The following is a 22198-nucleotide window of genomic DNA, read 5'->3' as shown; positions in this document are numbered from 1 at the left end:
ATTGTCGTATTTAAAAGACGGAGATAATTCTAAATTGGCAAAGCAACGACAAACTTTGGGTGTCTCCCATTCCTGAGGTCAAAATATATATTATGATAATAATGCTAATGAGGAGGAGGAGGAGGAGGAGGAGGAGGAGGAGGAGGAGGAGGAGGAGGAGCAGGTGGGGGGGGGGGGGGGGGATTTTGGGGAAATTAAAATTGAAGAATTGTTGTAATATTTACAAATATCTCAGTTCAATTCTGCGTATTCCGAATGTGATGTTTTGACAAAGAAAAGTGATGAGTAAAAGAATTAAACGAGGTAAATTCCTTGAATAAGAATGAAGGTGAAAGTTATCTTTAGACCTTAGTTCTGGGGGGGGGGGGGGGGGAGAGGGGGGGGGGGGGGAAGAATTGTGCGGAATCACTTTCTTCACCCTTTTCATTCTCGCGAGAGGCGCGATTTCATAGTGTTTACATGATTGCAAATTTGGCCTTTTTAAAGCCAAATTTTAGAAATCTGGGGTTGTTTTTTGTTTTTCATGGCAACTGGCTTCAAATTTTTCGTTTGACTTTTGTCAGATTTTAAATCTTTTTTTTTTTTTTTGGGGGGGGGGGGGAATATTTTGCCATCGCTTTGGATATATATTTTTTTTATCTTAAGAATAATAATACATGGTTTGAATACCAAAATAAGTCAAGTTTCTGAATGATTTTAGTACGATAATTTGGGGTCCAAAACTTCCTCCCCACCTGTCTACCCAACATAGAGTCATGAAACACCTAGTTTATTTCCTCCATGCTACCCAAAGAGTGAAGCGTTAGGGGGAGGAGCGGAATCTTTTTTTTTTCTTTCTTGTAATCATTTTTTAAACGGGGGGTGGGAGGTGGAAGATTGGTATACATCCCATGGTTAAGATGCAATAAAAAGTGAGTTTTTAATTCAGAAAAGTGAGTGGAGCAGGCACTTATGTTGGTAACAACAAGATATGAAGTGAATAGAAAAGTGCCAGAAGACAATAGAGAATAAAAATTTTTTTTTTTCGCGGCGGTGGTGGGGTTTGAACCTGCGACCTTATTGGTACGACAACTCCGCCTGGCAGGTGAGAGTGTGGCTCTACCGTGTGAGCTATCCACGAACACAAAAATATTCGTTTCAAACTCAAAGTCATTACTAGATCCCTCTCTCACCCACTTCTTGAGACCGCCGATTCGTTCGTACACCACCATCGCGAATAATTTTGACCAGCAGTTAAGCTTAATAGCCAATATTCTCAACACAAACATATAACATAGAAACGATTGAGACATTGAGTATGCTCCGGTGTATGGGGTGAATTTTTAATTCAGAAAAGTGAGTGGAGCAGGCACTTATGTTGGTAACAACAAGATATGAAGTGAATAGAAAAGTGCCAGAAGACAATAGAGAATAAATTTTTTTTTTTTTTTTTTTTTTTTTCCCGCGGCGGTGGTGGGGTTTGAACCTGCGACCTTATTGGTACGACAACTCCGCCTGGCAGGTGAGAGTGTGGCTCTACCGTGTGAGCTATCCACGAACACAAAAATATTCGTTTCAAACTCAAAGTCATTACTAGATCCCTCTCTCACCCACTTCTTGAGACCGCCGATTCGTTCGTACACCACCATCGCGAATAATTTTGACCAGCAGTTAAGCTTAATAGCCAATATTCTCAACACAAACATATAACATAGAAACGATTGAGACATTGAGTATGCTCGGTGTATGGGGTGAATTTTTAATTCAGAAAAGTGAGTGGAGCAGGCACTTATGTTGGTAACAACAAGATATGAAGTGAATAGAAAGTGCCAGAAGACAATAGAGAATAAAATTTTTTTTTTTTTTTTTTTTTTTTTTTTTTTTTTTTTTTTTTTTTTTTTTTTTTTTTTTTTTCCGCGGCGGTGGTGGGGTTTGAACCTGCAAAAAAATTTTTATTCTCTATTGTCTTCTGGCACTTTTCTATTCACTTCATATCTTGTTGTTACCAACATAAGTGCCTGCTCCACTCACTTTTCTGAATTAAAAATTCACCCCATACACCGGAGCATACTCAATGTCTCAATCGTTTCTATGTTATATGTTTGTGTTGAGAATATTGGCTATTAAGCTTAACTGCTGGTCAAAATTATTCGCGATGGTGGTGTACGAACGAATCGGCGGTCTCAAGAAGTGGGTGAGAGAGGGATCTAGTAATGACTTTGAGTTTGAAACGAATATTTTTGTGTTCGTGGATAGCTCACACGGTAGAGCCACACTCTCACCTGCCAGGCGGAGTTGTCGTACCAATAAGGTCGCAGGTTCAAACCCCACCACCGCCGCGAAAAAAAAAAAAAAAAATTTTTATTCTCTATTGTCTTCTGGCACTTTTCTATTCACTTCATATCTTGTTGTTAATAAAAAGTGAGTGGTGTGAGTGCCGGACCATTCGTGGTGTGTTGTTTTGTTCGTTTTTTTTTTTTGGCATTTTTTTCAAAGCAAATTTAGCTTTTTAATTTTTTTTGGATCTGGTAATCCTGCTTGCTTACCAACCCACTATAAACAATATGGCTTCGCTTAGCTTGGGCAAAAATATTCGGTTTGAATAATAATTTCATCACAAAATAACAAACTCGTAATGACGTGTCAAACATGAAAAATACAACTGAATTAGATATAAGAGAAATATTTTAACCTTAGGCCTCAGAATGGAAGGCTCAAAATCTTTTCGCGATGGAAAGCGAACCATTCGCATGAACACCAATAGAAGGGAGGATATCTGCATGCAGCAAGAACTTGATGATGTCAATGTAAAGACAATAGCTGATATCAATTCAAAGAGGCTGCTGAAAAAGCTTGAACCACTGACCGATGATGAGTTGTATCTAAGGTATTGAAACGATGTTATGATGGATAAGCAAACTTCGTCACATTGTTTGCAAGAAATAATATCTAATAAAATTATTGAGCAGCAGCAGTGGCAGTCAAATTTTGACCCAACTCGCCCATAGGAAAGTTGTGACTGGAAATTGCCGTTCGCGTTTTGGGGGGTTCAATTAAAGATGCATAACTTCGTTATAAAGAGGAATATCGCAGATATGTTGGTATCATTATTTTCGTCTTTCAATTTCCTTTAAGGAAAAATCCATTAATAATTCCAGAAGTTATATGAAGTTAAAATTTGGCAATTTTCAAATGCATTTATTTATTTATTTACCGCGTGTGTTTTTAAAATTTAAACGCTTGTTTTTAGAATAACATCTAAACTTTATTCATGCCAAATTTCAGGGCTTTATATCGATGCGCAGACACCTTTTAACTCTGCGCCGAAATGCCATGTTTACATTATCTTCTCATCATGGCTGCCGGACGATATCGATATTCATATCGATATTTTAAATTTCTCTATGTATTAGTCAAAGAGGGGAATTATTTGCAATTGTTTCAGTGAGATATTGGGGATAATCCAAAAGTGATATTAGCAAATTGTTTTCTTACGTCTAGCCGAGTTTTTGATTATGTAACATTTGCGCCATATTATGTAATAATGTGTTAATTTGAAATGCTTATCTTCCTCTTTATTAATGTAAATGCATTGTCCTCGATAAGACGAACATTTTGGTATACAATATATGATAAGAACTCCATATTGACTGTTTTAACCATTTTTTATTAACATCACGCGATTTCGGTCACAACTTTGCAATGGTAATTTTGGGGTAAAAATCGGTCTGAAATTTCAGACTTTGAACTGCCGTAACTACATTTCTAATCAAGATGGAAACAAAATTCAAACTGTTTTGTAATCTGTGTTGCCAGCTCTTTCATATGACATTGGTTTCAAGTGTGTGAGGTACATTTAGAATTTCTATTAAATTCCCTAAAATAGTAGTGATAGTAATAGTAATAGTAACATTGTAGTAATATTCATTATGTCTTAAGTAATAAGTCTGTAATGCTGTCCTTGTTCACATATCAGATTTTCTTATTCAGCTGTGATTATTGACAAACGTATCTGCCAATAACGGCCTGTGATTATTCACTGACGTTCTTTGAAGCATCATTCTTTTTTATTTAACTTTCACATTCATACACTTTCGATTTGGAGAATACCAAAAAAAATTTTTTAAAATAAAAAAAACAAAAAAAATTCTCAGTGATTGCTCACAGAGACATGTAAATAAATAAGTAATGTCAAAAAGATATCAATAATTTTATTTTTAATTACGAAGTGGCAATTCGGACCCGAGTCTGAATTGCTTCCCGTGGCAATTCAGACTCCTGCCACAATGCGCCTGCACAATCACTGGAAGTGTCGGAAGTGGAAGCTGTGTCGAAAGTGAAGCGTGGTAGTGTGGGGGGAAGCTGCTCGTTCTCAGTTGTCAGTTGTCAATCGGTAGGAGGGCGAGTGAGCGAGCAAGTCACGTTATAGAACTCCCGAAGATGACTATACCTTTAAAAGCGGTGATCTATTATTTCCCTTTGTCTTACTTTTTCTTGGGTACTTTTTAATTGTAATTCTAGAACTTTTTACTATCCAATTTCTCCCTTTTTACTGGCACTGATATGACAAATGTGTTGCAAGCGCCTTAAAAAACAAAAACAAAAAAAACAAAAAAAAACAAACAAACTTAAAACATAGATCTAAATATTCGTGGTCTTTGGAAGATTACAATTGTAGTCGCTATTGACAACGTTAACAATCAATTTGCCCTCGCATAGATAAAAGTGTCTTTGTGTAATGATTGGAAGATTTATTTGATTTGCCATGAGCATGTTGCAAAAGATACATGCATGACATATTTACATTATATATTTTGCCATTTGCGGCCGCGAAAAAGTGCGGGGAAAGGAGAATAATATGACTTTGGGCAGAAAGGAGAATAATATGACTTTGGGCATTGAGCGTTTCATTTAAAAGGCAGTATGGGTCGGGCTTCGACAAAAGGCATTATCTTAATTCTTTTTTAATTAAAAATAATATGCTGTTTTATTTCTAAAAATTATAATAGAGGAGATTCTTGGCAGCAAACCATGCAATAGAGCCCCGCCACTGGGGTAGGGGCAGAGTACTAATATACGTCTAATATTAATATTATGGTTGAATACAAAGAGAAAAAGATCAACTGTTAATGGGATTGGGGGGTAACCCACAAACGACCGAGGCGCTGGATGCAGGGGAGAACAGGGTGATACGAGATCAAAGAGAAAAAGCCGCCAGCTCTTGGGTTGTGGAAATGGTTGTTGGGGGAGGGGGGGGGAGTGTGTGTGTGTGTGTGTGTGTGTGCTTGTGTGTGTGATTATTCTGTTTTTAATTACTTAGAGATACTCATGAGTGTGTGTGTTTAGGAAGACCAATATGGTTTCTATAACTGCAAACGGAATAGTAACTGAGATTTTCACTAATGATATTATTATGATAAGTTCATCATTTGGGCGCATTGCATTGCAGTATTCCGAATCGAAGAGCAATCGGAGACTATTCAGACTCGACCCTGGTTAATAACGGAGTTCTATTTAGTTTAGATCAAGTCCGAATTGTCACGGGAAGCAATTCAGACTCGGGGTCCGAATTGCCTTTTCCTGTTAATTAACCAAGCAACGTCCGATGTGCTTCGGTCTTGGCGAAACCCGCTTTGGCTATGTGATAGATATTTTTCTATTTTCGGTCTAATTCTGTTGAGGACAATAGTTGACAGTGTTTTTCTTATGGTATTCAGTAATGTTATTGGGCACAGGCTGTTTACGGGTCCTTTCGTTTTCCTGGTTTTTGTATTGTAATTAGGACACCGCTGTTTATGTCCCAGTCTTTGTGTGTTGAGAATGTTTTGTTCATTATGTTTGCAATGCTCAGATCCAGGGAGAGGGTACCGCATTTCAGCAATTCAGCGGGAATTTCATCTTCGCCTGGGGATCTGTTATTGTTTAGGCACTTTATGCTATTTCTAACTTCAGTTGTTGTGATGCGGTTGTTTAGGTCTCTAGGGTTTCCTGAGAAGGGCGATATTTGTGAGACTTGTTTGTGAAATTTCTGCTGGAAGTGGTCAGTTACAATGTCAAGGATATCGTTGGGATTTGTTGTCTGTTTGCCAAATTTATCCTGTAGTTTTGGGTTCTCGAATGGTTTTCGGTTCAGAGATTTCTTCGCTTTGAACATAGACGATGCGTTATTTTTGGACTTTTCTATGTCTTCCACTTTTTTGTCTAATTCCTCGTTTCTGTGTTTTATTGTAAGTGATCGAATTGAATGCAGTATTTTATTTCGTTCCGTTTTCAGGTTTATTATTTCTTCCGAGTCTTTCGTGTTTTGTATCCTGATCCTAAGTTCTTTTTGTTGCCGCGATAGATCGTTAATAGCGATGTTAGGCGTTCGATTTGGTATGTTCTTAGTTGTATTAATAGAGCCTGCACTTTCTTCCCCCGCATATTTCATTGCCGCTTGCGTCTCTTTCCATTCATTGTTTGGATTGCTGTTTTGCTTTATTTTCCAAAGACTTGAGTTAAGTTCATATTGGTAATGAATGCGACATTCTCGCTCATTTACTATTTTTGCCGTGTTTATTTTGACTGCCGTTTTACCTTTCTGTCTTCGTTGTCTGTACACATTTATGTTGAAATTCGTTTTTACAAGTTTGTGATCGGATGTTAGCAGTGTACCACCGTATGAGCACATCGGACATTGTATGGACACATAAATGGTTGGCAGCAAAGGCACTCAAAGAAAACATATCCATAACAATAACTGGAATCGATATGTCCGCAGCCTTTGATACGATCGACAGAGGAAAACTTTTGGAGATATTAACAGACATAGTTGACGAAGACGAGCTCCGAATAATCCGATTTCTCCTCAGCAACACAAAGATACAACCAAGGATATACGGGGCCACAAAACAGACGCAGTTCGAAAGTAACATCGGGACCCCCCAAGGGGATAGTCTGAGCCCGATTCTGTTCACAATATACTTAGAACACGCTCTGAAAGAAGTTCGAAAAGTCATTCCAAAACCAATGACTCATATTGAGAATGCAATCCCTAGAGAAATCGCCTATGCAGATGATGTCGATTTTATTGGATCAACACCAGCAAATATAGACATCATACAAAATACCCTCATGAAATATAACCTCCAAGTCAATGCCAATAAAACCGAATTTACAACAATATCGAGGAACAAAGAGGAATGGAAAAAAACAAAGAAAGTCGGCTCACTAATTGGAGACACCGAGGATGTACAAAGAAGAAAACAGCTATCAAACGCCGCACTCAGTAAACTCACCAATGTATGGATTGGAGGTGACAAAATAAAGAGAAAAACCAAACTGAAACTGTACCGTGCTCTTGTAAAACCGGTACTTCTGTATAACTGCGGCACTTGGGCGTTGACAAAATCTGAAGAAGAACATCTGGATGCCTTCCATCGCACACAGCTAAGAAGGGTACTGGACATCAAATACCCAAAAAAGATCTCAAATGAATCACTCTATAAGATCACAAAAGAAAGACCAATCTCCCTTGACATTTAACAACAACGATGGCAACTTTTCGGTCACATACTACGCAGGGACAAAAACATACCAGCTAACCAAGCCATGTCGGGATACTTCCAAAAACACGGGAACCTTTTCAGAGGAAGACCGATCACAACACTCCCTGTGATCCTAAACAAAAACCTCACAACACTTGGACAAAGCATTAGTCTCATAACGGCAGGGGACCTTGAAAATCTGAGAACCCTAGCAGAGGACCAGCAATATTGGAGACACCTCACACAGGAAATACTGGAAACAGCCAAGGCGACCCGATCTTTCGGTCGAGACGCGAAAGGCATCTAAGTCAAGTTAAGTCAAGTAACCAAGCAACAAATCAGGCGAGGGGTGGTAACCTGCTATGTATGCATAAATAATATGCGTTGTGATTCATGTGGATAGCATGGTTAAATCTGTAAGATGTCTGCGCCTTTTTTTTTTTGCCTTCAAGAGAATGTTGAAATTGATAACATAGTGTCTATTCCAAACCGGTGTTGGGAACAGTAAAATTTAAATTTACCTATTCCCAATCAGTGTTGTAAATAGTAGAATTGGGCTATTCCCATGAATGTAAAGGTAACATAAGATGTTTAAAAAGTGACAGGCTGGTTGAATAGACACGCTGATGACCATTGTTTCATAAATGTCATTGTCAAATGAATCTATCTGTTTCAGGTCAATGCAGGCTCAGTTTATACCAGAACCTCCAAAAAAAGAGAGAAAGTCCCAGCCAGTGTATCACGAAAACATTAAAACTAAAGATGTCAAGCCAGTAAGATTGTATTGTAATCACTTTAACTGTAATCCAATCAAATATCTCTTTAGGTGTACTTGTAAAGTATAGGTATATGCTGCCTTTATCGATAAGTTGTACTTGTAACATATAGGCACACGTGGCCTTTATCCTAAAGGCAGGTGTACTTGTAACATGTGGGCACATGTTTGTTTGTTTTTTTTTTTGGGGGGGGAGGTATTCAAAGCGATGCAAATTAGCATGAATTGAAAATTCGAAATAATTAAATCTATACTCCATGTCTTTGAGAGATCAACATAAATTGTAAAACCATACATAGTCATGACTAGAATGAGTTTTAAAATCTGCCTTGCATTCTGATAGGACCAGTATCTGGTAATGCCAAGCATTCCTGCATATTCTCCTGTGGATACCGGAGCCAAGGTGGTGTTGAATTCAAGATCAAGAAAATTTCCATATGTCAAGAAACAGCTAACAACAACAGAAGGTAAATTTATATTGACATTTTTCTCCCGACATCAAACAATTAGTAATGAAAAAGGTTGTGAATGTGTTTGTGTGTGTATGGGTGAGTGTTTGTGTTTGTGTGTGTGTGTGTGTGTATGTATGTGTATTTATATATATATACTTTACTTATTATATTTACTTTTAAACTTGGCTATAATTATTTTGGTGTTTGGTTTTCATTGTTATCTTTTCATTTTGTTTTTCTTTTTTAAAAGGGTTTCAATAATATTTTTTTCAATAACCAACTATTCTTCTTTAGATATGAAAAAGCCCCGTGTATCTACGCTCGGTGTACTTCCTGTCAGAGAAAGGTAAGGCATTAAAAAAAAAACAACTATTTGTTGCTTTTTTTTCTTTTTATTTTTTTTGGGTTTAATTTTTTTTTATTATACTCTTGTTGGTTTGTTTTTTTTAATGTAAATTATAATAAATAAGAATTGAAGTAAAAGTCTTGTTTTTCTTGCATTTATTTCTGTGAAGATAGAATTGTCTACATAAAATTAAAAAAAAACAAACAAACAAAAAAATAAACAAACTGGTTATTATTCCACATAGTTAACTTTAAGACTTTAATAATTTGCCTTCAGCAGAATCAACCCTTTATCGTGTGCCTATGTGGTCTACTGGTATGACACTCGCTTTTGGATTGGAAGGTCCTGAGTGCGAGTCTTGCTCTGCACATAGTTGAGTTCTTGGAAAAGACTCTTTACTCACATTTTCTCACCATACTCAGGTGTATAATGAGAACCTGGCCATTTACGGCATTGTCTCTGTCCAGTAAAAAATTATTATATCGCCTGACAGGCGTCATGTCTTGTTTTACATGTTACGTGTTGCTGTGGTCAGGGACCCTTTGTAAATCGTTCTGAGCACATTTACTGGATATTGCGCTTTATAAAAGCTCAAAAGCTCAATCAACCCTTTAAGTCATGAATTTATTTGCTCTTGCGTCAATATGTGTATATATATATATATATATATATATATATATATATATATATATATATATATATATATATAAATTCAAAATTGAGCTTTATATAGTGCAATATCCACTAAATGTGCTCAAAGCGCTTTCCAAGGGGTCCCTGGTCAACAGCAACATTTAACATGTAGGACGGTACATGCTGCCTGTTAGGCGATATTACAATTTTTCGGACAAAGACAACGTTGTTAATGGCCAGGTACTCATTTTACACCTGAGTATGGTGAGAGAGTGTGAGTAAAGAGCCTTTTCCAACGACTCAACTATGCGCCGAGCACAAGGCTCGAACCCGGGACCTTCTGATCCGAAAACGAGTGTCATACCACAAGACCACATAGCCGCACATATATATATTTAGATAGTCAACAAATTTTATTGAATGAAAGAAGCTATTGAAGTTCTATAATCATATCCGAAAATTTGCAGTTCTACGGATTCTTCATATTTCTTCGACCTGGTTAAGGTGATTGTTTTTATTAACTTTGAATTTTCTTTTTGAAAATCAGTTTGGAGATTCCTGAGCTGAGAGTTGTGTTGGAAGGAGATCCTGCCCCAGTGGACACAGAATCGGTAAACACATTTTGTTTTATAACAATTATATAATAGTCTTAATAGTAGTATTTAGAAGTTGTCATACTTTAATGTTTTGTTTGGGTTTTTTACTCTTTCACTTTTTCTTTGAATAGCTATAAAACATATATAGTTTTTTTTAAAGACATTGGAGTAAAAGAACGATACCTTTTCAATTCTATGTTGTTGTTATTAGTGTTACCATGATTATTATTATTATTATTATTATTACTTTTATTATTATTATTATTATTATTATTATTATTATTATATTATTATTATTATTTTTAAATTATTATTATTATTATTATTATTATTATTATTATTATTATTATTATTATTATTATTATTAATATTATTATTATTATTATTGTTGTTATTATTATTATTATTAATATTATTATTATTGTTGATGTTGTTGTTGTTGTTGTTGTTGTTGTTGTTGTAGTTTTTGTATAATATTTTGCATTTCAAAATGTTTGAAAACTTTGTGGATAAATTCTTTTGACAAATCAGTTTACTCATGGTTGAATATCAAAAGAAATTTATTTTACTTCGTTTTTAACATTTATTTTTTGCTTACACTACACTTCTCTTGCTGTATCAATTGGTTGAAAACTGCCTTTTTGTTTTTCACAAACACAGACTCACGCCAGACCAAAATTATACAACACACCTGCAACTTCCTTCTTTGTTCCCAAACTCCAATTACAAGAGGAATCAGGGGATGAAAGTAGCCAGAAAACAAAGGAAAATGCATCAGAGAAGACCAAGCGGGAGCTGGACGATAAAGAGGGGAAAGAAGCCGATATTCCTCTGAAAAAACCTGCCATTCTCCCTGGAGTTGGAACCACTACAAGTGTCCACTTTAGTGAAAGAGTGAAACCAGCTTCCAAACCCTCTTATCTCTTTTCGTTGAGGAAGAAGTCAGCTAGTAAGAACATTTTCGTTTTTGATAATAAGTCGATTTGAAGAGGTTTGATTCTAAAGTAAAAATGAACAGAAATTTGGGTTTTTAGGAGTTAAAGTTTTCAACTTAGTCAGTTTGTTAAGTAAATAAATTATGTAGTTCATCATAGCCAAACTGTGTATAGAGCTGGTGTTTATCCCAGTTTCTCTGCTTTTGTCTTGTGCAGCTATGTGGTCTTGTGGTAAGACACTCGCTTTCAGATCGGAAGGTCCTGGGATCGAGCCTCGCTCGGCGGCGCATAGTTGAATCCTTGAAAAAGGCTCTTTACTGACATTCTCTCACCATACTCAGGTGTAAAATGAGTACCTGTTCGTTAACAGCATTGTTGGAGAAAATTGTAATATCGCCTTACAGGCGTCATGTCTCATTCTACATGTTACATGTTGCTGTTCATCAGGGACAACTTATAAAGTGCTTTGAGCACTTTTAGTGGATATTGCACTATATAAATGAAATAAACGTTTTTCCCATACCTCACAAAATGAAAAAAGAGAGCATGCTAATTATTTATGATAATCTGTTTTGTTTGAGATTTCAAATGATTAAATTTGTGGGGTATTTTTTATTTTTACAGAATCTTTGATGAGAGATACAAGTCGTGCAGACACAGCCCAGAGTTTCCAGTCTTCTTTGATGAGTGGGGAGATAACTCTACCAGATGAGGCCATCTTCAGTCGCTACGATGAGGCCATTGAACATATCAATAATGACTACGGCCCTGATGATGTAGAAACAGCTGTTGGTGCAATGGCTAAGTCTCGGGCTAGCGTGCAGTCAATGGATGGATCAGTAAGAAGTTTGAGGCAATTTTGTAATATGTATTCTTTGTTGAAATTTAATTTTAAGTTATTTCCATATTTATCTTGTTTTTTTCCATTGTGTCATTTCTTTGCCATCATCATCATCCATCGTGGCTTGTACGATCTTGAGCACGTTGCTGGTCAGCTGTCTCCACCTATCACAATCCTCTGAGGAGCGCATGAAGTCTGCGTTGTTTTTAAAAATCACTTTTGGCCATTCTTAGGTTATTTAGATATGTCATCCTAGATGCTACCAACTTTTCTTTTCTATCTCTCCTCCACACATGCCCCAGAAACAGTTACTGCCTCTTTCTGATTATATCTACCAATATTCTTCCTTTTCTCACCTTTGCCAGCACTTCCTTACTTCGTATACTTGTCTGTCCATGATAACCTCAACATTCTTCTATACATCCACATCTCAAATTTTGTGCGTAGTCATCGATGCAGAACTTTGTAGTCAATAAATTCTATTGAGAAACTATCTTGGCCTACCGCTTTCCCCTTTTTCATCTCTTTGCAAGCAGCTTCCACTTCTTCTCTCATAATCTGGGGACCTGTGTTCACAGTAGAGGTTTCTGTATCCAAGCATGTGCCTCTTTTGTCATGTGTGCATTTTCTACGTACACTGTCCAATGTTTTAAAATTTCTGTGTTGTTGATGAGTATATTACTGTTTGCATTTTTTTCTTGCCGTGGTTGGTCGTTTTCCACTTAGATCTTGTATTGACTGGTAGAATTGTTTGGTGTTAGATTGTTTTAGTCTTTCAATTCTGTGACATTCGTGTTCAATATAATCTTGCTTTGCTGTCTTACACTCATGTTTTATATTCTTATTAGCTTCTTTCTATTCATTGCTGTTGCGTTCCAGTTTTCTTCTTTAATCCACCATTTCCAAGATCTTGTCATTCATCTGTTTTTGTTTTGGTTAATGTTTTCTCACAAATGGAAAAGTCTCTTTTGCTGTTTCTGTGATGCAGTTCGATACTTGATTCCATGACTCATGGTAACGTCATGCTGGTAATTCTGTGAGATTTTTGTTGTCCTTAGCTCTACTCTTTAAATCATCTCTTTCCATGGCACTGACCAAAAATATTCATATGCTATGCATTCTAAATTGTCATGTGCTACGCATTCTAAATAATCTAATTGTGTTGTGTGTTCTGACTGAATAATCTTCCTTTTTCGAAGTCTTCGACATTGAAATGGTCTAAAATGAAACGAATCATCTCAACACAGTATTTATTAAACCCAATCCTTAAAATTTGATTTTAAGCCCATCGTTTAAGATATGATTTTTTTTTTTAAATGCTATTATTGAGTTGAGTGAGTATTATTTCTTCAGCTTCCAAAAAATTAAATTGAAGAATTTGATTGTCGAGTACATTCTGAATACCAAAAGGATGCTGTATGGTAAGAGTCTCGCAAATATTGTCAACATTCTGAAACTTATTTGACTTTAATTTCAAAGATAAAATCTGTGAAGGAACTATTGGATGAGGCAAAACGTATATCAAGATCTGACTCGGATCCATTGTATAAGCGAGGAGAAGGAGATACAGAAAAGAAATCGGAAATGGACACCTTGACAGTCACTGATAAGAAATCAGGAAGGAAAAGTGCTAAGTCTTCACGATCTTCCAAATCAGCTAAATCTAGCAAAGACGGAAAAACTAGAGGTATGTTTAATTATTTGGTGGTAGATCATTGGTTTCTGAATTGATAATGGTGAGATAGCCCATTAGACAAGGGATAATGGTGAGATAGCCCATTAGACAAGGGATAATGGTGAGATAGCCCATTAGACAAAGGATAATGGTGAGATAGCCCATTACACAAGGGATAATGGTGAGATAGCCCATTAGACAAGGGATAATGGTGAGATAGCCCATTACACAAGGGATAATGGTGAGATAGCCCATTAGACAAGGGATAATGGTGAGATAGCCCATTAGACAAGGGATAATGGTGAGATAGCCCATTAGACAAGGGATAATGGTGAGATAGCCCATTGACTGATTGACTGATTAATTTGTTTAATGTTAGGCTAGATGAAGTAACCAATTGATAATGATGATAATATTTGGTGTTGAATTGCCAAGAATGTAACGAATTGAAAATGAAATGAAAATGTTAATGTTGTGTATGTCGCATGCGTGAAAGAAAGAGAGGAAGAGAGAGGGAGAGAGAGAGAGAGAGAGAGAGAGAGAGAGAGAGAGAGAGAGAGAGAGAATGGGTAGGAGTGAGGTGTCTGTTCAATGTTATAGTTATCATATAACGTTATGACAAGTGTAACTAAATGACAAATTGCCATATTTATGGACAATAAAGATCTATTATTATTATTATTATTATGATAATGGTGAGATAGCCCATTACACAAGGCACTCCACTTTCCACAGATTGACTAGGATTCAAACAATCAAGAAACTTAACCCCTGTTCCTTACTTTGTGGTGCTATGCTTGGGTTATGTTGGTTGTTGTTGGAGAAATACCCAAAAGAAAATTTTCCACTGAAGATGAATAAAGGAAATATTTATTTTTATAGAATTTTATGTTTACTATAGTTGATTAAATCCCTTTTCACTTATTACTGAGTGCTATATCTGGGGGATCCAGGTGATTCTGTGGTGAGCACTCGTCTCACAAGGGAAGAGACTGAGATTGCTACAAGGTGCAATCGACATTTTTTATGACCTCTTTGTTCACACAGCAGTGGTTGTGTTGCTGGGTCTGTTGGATTTGGCAAAAAATACTTTTCAATTGATTAGCATTCTGTCTTAAAGGTAGCAAGCAATTGCTACGATGTGATTAATTGGAATAAATTCCATCCCCTTGGACCTTATGTCTCTGAAGGATTACTTGTCTTATTTTCTATTTAATCTTTCCCATTTAACGTCATCAATACAATTTCATTATGTGTTGTTAAATTTTTTTCTCCTTAACACCAACATAACTTTTTTAAAATTTGAGTTGTGGCTTAGTTAATGAAATTATATTATACTAAAACTGTCTGCAAAATTTAAGTGATATTCTGAATAAGGTTTACGGGGTTATATTTTTAAATCTCTTTATACAGATCGCAAGAAGTCTGCTGTTGAAGCTATAGAGAAAAAACGAGAGGAGAGAACAGTGGATGAAATCATAGCTAGTCTGAAGGATCAAAGTGCTTACAATATGTAAGTGTCAATTCAGTTTCAACATGATGGAGTGAATGATCTAATTTATTAACTTTGCTATAAATACAATATTATTTTGGCATTACCATTTCTCTTCTTGTAGCAAAGTCAAGCAATGTTGGCCATGGTCAATGACTGGATGGAAAATTATGATTACAAAACTCTGGCCCCAGCATTGTGCCCTTGGATAAGTCACTATTATTCTTCCATCCTCTACTCATGAGTTAATTAGTACCTGACTGTAGTCAATGCTGGATAATGTTAGAGTGTTAGTACAAAATTTACTATCAAGTAATTTGTAAATTATAAAATGGAAATGAGGTTCCATATTGCTTGCTTTGAAATTTAATGAGACATTGTAAATTGCATTGAGCAAGTCAGAATGTGTAAATGCACTATAGTTCAGGCAGAGTTGTCTTACCAATGACGTCGCTGGTTCGAACCCCCATCGCCGCTGCAAAGTTTTTATTCTCTGTTGTCTTTTGGAACTTTCCTACTCACTTCATTTCTTGTATTTATATAAGTTCTTATTTAATGAAAACGTCACCAACTAAAAAATGTCCTCCCTTTTAGTCAATATCGTAGGTTTTTTAAAAAATATATCGGGTACAAAAAAAAGAAATAACTGGGAAATTTTATTTTTATTATTATTATTATTATTATTATTATTATTATTATTATTATTATTATTATTATTATTATTATTATTATTATTATTATTATTATTATTATTATTATTATTATTATTATTATAATATACAGTTCAACACAAATTTGTTGAAATTGTCTTCATCTTATTCACAGAACCAACAAACTTGAGTCTAATCCTAATTTATATTTCGTACTTTCACTTTCACACGTGCATCTGATCACAAGTGACAAACTTTTTCTGTTGTCCCGGAAAGTATTTAACTATAATTTCTAAATTTTCATACTTTTTTGTTGATTAATCCAGAGAGACGGAAGCTGATCGAAAGATTAAAGAGATCATGAATCGTGTGATATCAAGATCAACAGCTGTATTGGACTCAAATTTAGAAGAAACAGAAGGTTTGGCATTCCATTGTTGTTATCATAAGTATTTTAATTCTATTTATAACACTCTCCATGCATTATCTCACTTTTGAGATTTGGGTCCCAATATCCTTGTAGTAGAACACTTACAAACAAAAGATTGACACACATTACCCCACTCTATTCAGGTGTGAATGAGTTCCTGGATAACCTTCAAAAACAAAAGATTGTGAGGCTCTGTGGCTAAGTGGTACAGTGTTTTGTCTTATCACAAAATAAAGTAATGTTATGGGTGGTCAGTGGCCTAATGGGTGACAGTGATCTTTTAAATTTTTGAGCCTGATGTTGTCTCCTCAGGTAAATAACAATGTGGAATTGAATGTAAGCTTCAATTTAATATATAAAAAAACAGATAAAATGGACGTTTCGGGTTTCCCCTTTATCAACAAAATAGGATGAATGAAACATAGAGACAAATGAAATAATGTGGTTGTGGCGTTGTTAAGATGCATAAACATAAACATTGATGGGCAGGAAATTGTTTGCTACTTTGTGAGGAAGCACATATTAAGATAGAGCAATAGAAATTTATAAAAGGTATACAATTAATTAAATCAAAAGAGGGGAGGCGGGGAGGGACTGTGTAATGCAGTATAGAAAGTGAATTAAAATAAAGTGTAGACTATTGATGGAAAATAAATACAATGGAATTGGAAATAAATGCAAAATATACGGATCACATTTTTGATCAAGTAGAAAAGCATTGTTATGTATCTATAAGTTGTTAATGTATTGCAGTGGTGAATCATGCAGATTCAGTTTACTTGCATTACAAATGGAATTTTTATTTCAACACCTATTCTCAGGTAATTAATTTATGGCTGATAATTGATTTTTATGATCTTATTTTTTTTAAAAAATAGATAACCCTGAATCAGCAGTGGACGAAGACGAGATGAGTCTGGCACAAGATGGTGCGATAGCGTCTGACCATGAAGGTGGTGCCGATGACCTGCAGACACAAGACAGTCCCAGAGAGGCCAGTATTGGAGATGCAACAGGTAAATATTGGATTTGTCATTTGGTTTGCTTTTATCACTGCAATTTAAAATATGTCATTAGCATTTCTTGGCCGAGGTGAGTTATTTTTTTGAACAGAACCTTATACTTTGGTTGGATGATAAACTCAATTCTTATATAATGTCATTCTTAAAACAGTTGATTAAGTCTTGTGGTTAAACATATACTGAACTGCCAACTGTGTGTCAAAAAGACCTGTTTTTCTATTTCATACCGCTGCTTGACGTATGCCTCAATAGCACTTTTCGAGTGTGTGAAATGTTTTACCCAAGAAAACGACCAGGAACATGGTTTTTCAGTCAACGTCATCCATCAGGTCACTGACTATGCTCAGCATTGCTTGAATTTGTTACAAATCAGATATCATACCTCTTAATCCCCAGTGACATGTCAGACATGCACGTGGTGCATGATGACGTGACGGATTTTAAAGATAATTTTATTTTATTTTACAATTTCTGACAGATACATTTAAGCAATCGATGACAGATATGACATTGCCACAAGATCAGATTGTGGAAGAAAGTGAAGGGGAGGGTAAGTTTGAATACATGTATTATGGTGTATTGTTATTATTGAGTTATTACCCTTAGCAAATTTAGTACTAGTATTGTATCCATATGAATAATACACTTAATTACATTTAAATACTTCTAAATAACACCACAATTTATTATATTTTATGATTACATTCAAGTCGTATTGTTAGTTAACCCATCACCATCTTGTGCCATGCTTGGTAGCGTTGGCAGTTATGCATGGCTCTCCACTCCTCTGTTTTTTCCATTGCTTTGATGGTGTTGCTGTTTCTTTCTGTTCCCAGCCAGTCTGTCAGAGAATTCATCATTTTCACTTTCTGTCTTCCAGGGGCTCTTTTTCCCGTTAACTTTCCAGTCACACTCAATATTTCCACTACCTCTCTTCTCATCACATGACCTAGGAGTTTACGTATTGTGTCAACTATTTTTCTCTTTTAGGGCATCTTCATTTCTCTCTACTTGATTCAAGTGCGAATAAATATCTGGCAATAGGCAGTATTGGATAATATCGAGAAATTTGGAGACAAAAGTGTTTAAGAAATGGAAATTGTTCTGGATATTGTCTGGTATGGAAAAATGTTAGGTATAAAAACCTGCTGCAAAGTTATCCGCCAGTGGTTGCGAATATACCCGATAACAATGGCAGTAAAAAAAAAATAGAACTCGTCCTGTGAATAGATTATGATATAAAACTATATTAACACTTCATAAAAAATACAATTAATTGGCCAGGTAAACCAGTTGTTAGTGTATGGGTTGACCAATTGGCAAATTTGCTACTTATAGAAGTGAGACATTGGAAAAAGTGGTGAAGTCACCTGGCTTTACCCTAATCTATCTTATTAACTGGCCATGTCTTCCCTGTCTGTCTTGGTCACAGTGTACATAACGAAAACAGCTTAGTTGAGGCAGTATCATGCAGTTCCTGTCACTTGGTCACCAAGAGTAATTTACCAGGGATTGCCGTTTCGCTCAATTTAACAATGTTCTGTTTTATTGTCTGTAAGATACCCATCTTGAATGAATTGAAATGTCACTACGTTGTTTGAAAGTTTATAATTTCTACTTTTATGGTGTGTTTTTTATATTTTCATAGCATTCATAGATTTCTCAGTAGAAGATGCGCTATGTGGCCTTATGGTGTGACACTTGCTTTCGGATCAGAAGGTCCTGGCTTCGAGCCTCACTCATAGTTGAGTCCTTGGAAAAGGCTCTTTACTCATATTCTCTTACCGTACTCAGGTGTAAAATGAGAACCTGGCTGTTAACAGTTTTGTCTGTTGGAAAAAAATTGTAATATTGCATAACAGGTGTAATGTCTCGTTCTACATGTTTTGTGTTGCTGGGACACTTTTAAAGTGCTTTGAGCACGTTTAGTGGATATTGTTCTAAATAAAAAAGCTCAAGCTCAAGTTATCAAATAAACTAACAAATTACATAAAAAATTAAGTGGTTGCAACATTTCAAAACTTAAAGAAAAACAAAAACATTGCTATGGTTTTGACTGAATTGTATGTATTGTAAGATAAGATATACATATGTCTACTCACAAATAACTGTTTTGTCTTCAGCAAAAGTGTATCCACTCATGGCAATCAAATTCATCAACAAAGTTTGGGGCTGGTCTTTAACTGCATTGCGTTGATGATAAATCACGTTTCATCCATGATATTGACAATGCCTGATGCCCTTTTCTCTATTTTTGCTGTTTTTTGGTGACAGTTTTCTGTGTCTTTCTGTGTTCTCCAAGAAGAACTATTTATTCCCACTTCAAAAGTTACCAAATAATGAACAGTTTTGGTTTTTTTTGGTAACATTATACTCATATATCAAGGAAGATACATTATATGGACGATGTTGTTGGATAGGTTGAATATGGGTATGTTTGCTTGTATTTGTACTACATTTTGATTTGGTTAAATTTGATTTTAGCAGACTGTATATGATTTCTCGAATGAAGTTTGTCCTAAATGCTCCCTCCCTCCAGGTATGTCTATGACCACAAGGACCACAGAAACTATCAGTGCTGTTTTACAAGCTGCAGAGGTTTGCATTCACTTTTTAAAATCTCATTATCTTTCTATTAACGCCATGGATTATGTTATCTTACTCATTGCTTGGCAGGTCGATATTTTGCATTATTTATAACTTTGAAATAATGGTTGTTGAAAAACCTTTATTTTCTATTATCTTGTTCTTTTTTTTTTTCTTGCTTAATATTGCTAATATTTTGTAGTTTATTTATATTATGGTACCAGTTGTTTGAAATAATTTGTTTTTCTTTTGATATGATTCAAATTTCATGATTTTATGGAATTCAAAACGTGATCCATTATCTCAAAATAGAACTATGTCGGGACAGTTTGAGTAGAAAAAATTGAATTTATAGCCAGAAATATGAGACACGCCAACATTTCTGTTTTGTCTAGGAGGAAAGTTATCGATTCTTTAGGATTTAAAAGTCAAATGTCATCTCTTTTTTAATTCACTTTTTGTCACAGGATTAACCTGAAGCTTTAAAACTAGATGTACAAGGATGGGTTCTGTTCTATTGTCTTGTTCAACCATTTTTTTAATTATCCAAAATCAAATTGGACTTTGTCTCCATGTCAACCCTGTAAATATTACAATTCTATTTCTTGTTTTTTTTTCTAAAATAAAAGCTTGGAATGTTTTTAACTGCCTGTAATTTGGTATTACAGGATGCTACAGATGGGGAAGGAATCGAGGAAGGGGATGACGATGATGAGGAAGAGGCCAATATGTTGATGCCCTGGGATATACAACAGGTAAAGATATTCGTGGGGTCCTCAGGTCAACTTTCAAAAATATTTATTATTGTAATAAAATACTTGACTTGTGAACTGGATGTGAAAGGTTTGAGTCCTTAGAAAAGGCCTTTACTCCCATTTTCTCACCATACTTAGGCGAATGTCAGTAAAGATTATTTTCCAAGGACTCGATCCCTGGACCTTCCAATATCTGAAGGCGATTGTCATACCACTAGATTACATAGACAATCTCTTCACATCTGAGTCACGAAATGGTAGCAGTCCTTCAGATTCATTAGGCTCATTGAGCTGGAATATGTCTCATTTTCTTTAATGTTAAACGGTCAGGAACAATTGCTTGCTACCCTTTTTATAGGATGATAGTCTGTATTACAAAGTAATGTCCACCAGATCTAACAGAATGTGGGCATTTTGATACAAGGGAGTAGCGTGGGCAGAGTTATCGTTGTTTCATCCTCCATGCTGTGTGGCCGTGAGCAAGTCCACCTTGCATTAGGTCACTTGTTCTAGTGAACTGGAATATTTCAATCTCTTCTTGAAATACACTCTAAAGGCAAATTACCCAATATGGATGATTAATAAGAATTTTATTTTTCATTTATTCATTTTAATTACTGCAAGGTGGAAAGAAATAAGGCTTAATTTCATCTGGGACTGATACCAGTCCATTTGTTTGTATGGGAGATGCTGTGCCAACTGAGTTATAAGGATCCAATTAATATATGCCACTGGTTTGTGGTTTTAGAAAAATATATTCATTAAATTAACTCGATTTCATTTTGACTTCAAAGGCTTGGGAGGACCTCTTGTCTCCACCAGAAGCATCTGCAGAGGACATTTTAAGTGTTCATGGGCAAATAAAAGATATGCATGAAAAGACAGTTCCTGTACCAGACACAAAATCCAAACCAAATATCCATGCACCTTCCCTCTCATTCCTGTCTTCATGGGCTCCAGCTGGAGCAAAACGAGAGACGCCTGTTGTCAAGAAGGGAAAGCAATTCGCTCCCAACAACATTCACCACTTCTGCAAGATGACAACAGAATTCCAATTGCCTGAAGAATTGATGAATGTTGGTAGAAAGTACCACCATCCTGACAAGTATGCCAGTGTCATGCCTCAGCAACCTTATAGGGTGAGTTTGTGTTTGATTTTATTTTTATTGGTCGCAAGAAGCTTAATTTACTTGTTTCATTTACTTTGATTTTGTTTGGGTAGGGAGTTAATCCATTCAAGTATTCATAAACTCGAGAAGAGAGCAGCTGGCATGCGACATGAGGAAAGGAAAATGAAAACTCTTCTGGAACCCCATTTTCTCCAAGTCTCTACTGTTTACACAAATAAAACATTCCTCACGTCAGACAGAGGAATGTCATGGAATCTCTATCATCAGATAATCAAATAGCGTGCATTTAATCATTTTACTTTACTAATGTGTAATACAACTGAACAGAGTACTTAACATTCTACTACTATAATTACAATATATAAAACTATTAGT

General features: G+C 35.7%; 1 protein-coding gene across 3 annotated transcripts in view; it reads left to right on the top strand.

Moving 5' to 3' along the window:
* The first annotated feature begins 2401 nt into the window (after positions 1–2401).
* The window catches only part of LOC144971406 (uncharacterized), a 69739-nt gene continuing 49942 nt past the window's right edge, over positions 2402–22198 (top strand). For all 3 annotated transcript variants that reach the window (XM_078912255.1, XM_078912256.1, XM_078912254.1), the window contains exons 1-15: positions 2402–2866; positions 8182–8278; positions 8624–8747; positions 9027–9078; positions 10259–10322; positions 10968–11256; positions 11867–12081; positions 13563–13770; positions 15172–15271; positions 16227–16321; positions 17209–17346; positions 17831–17902; positions 19892–19950; positions 20607–20693; positions 21488–21832. In XM_078912255.1, coding sequence (XP_078768381.1) covers positions 2685–2866; positions 8182–8278; positions 8624–8747; positions 9027–9078; positions 10259–10322; positions 10968–11256; positions 11867–12081; positions 13563–13770; positions 15172–15271; positions 16227–16321; positions 17209–17346; positions 17831–17902; positions 19892–19950; positions 20607–20693; positions 21488–21832 — 2127 coding nt within the window. In that variant the 5' untranslated portion in view covers positions 2402–2684. The remainder of the gene's footprint in view (positions 2867–8181; positions 8279–8623; positions 8748–9026; positions 9079–10258; positions 10323–10967; positions 11257–11866; positions 12082–13562; positions 13771–15171; positions 15272–16226; positions 16322–17208; positions 17347–17830; positions 17903–19891; positions 19951–20606; positions 20694–21487; positions 21833–22198) is intronic.

Source organism: Berghia stephanieae, chromosome 4, assembly GCF_034508935.2.
Source record: "Berghia stephanieae isolate SIO BIC M18660-M18661 chromosome 4, UCSD_Bste_1.3, whole genome shotgun sequence".
NCBI classification, from domain to species: domain Eukaryota; kingdom Metazoa; phylum Mollusca; class Gastropoda; order Nudibranchia; family Aeolidiidae; genus Berghia; species Berghia stephanieae.
This window is presented reverse-complemented; position numbering and strand designations above follow the sequence as displayed.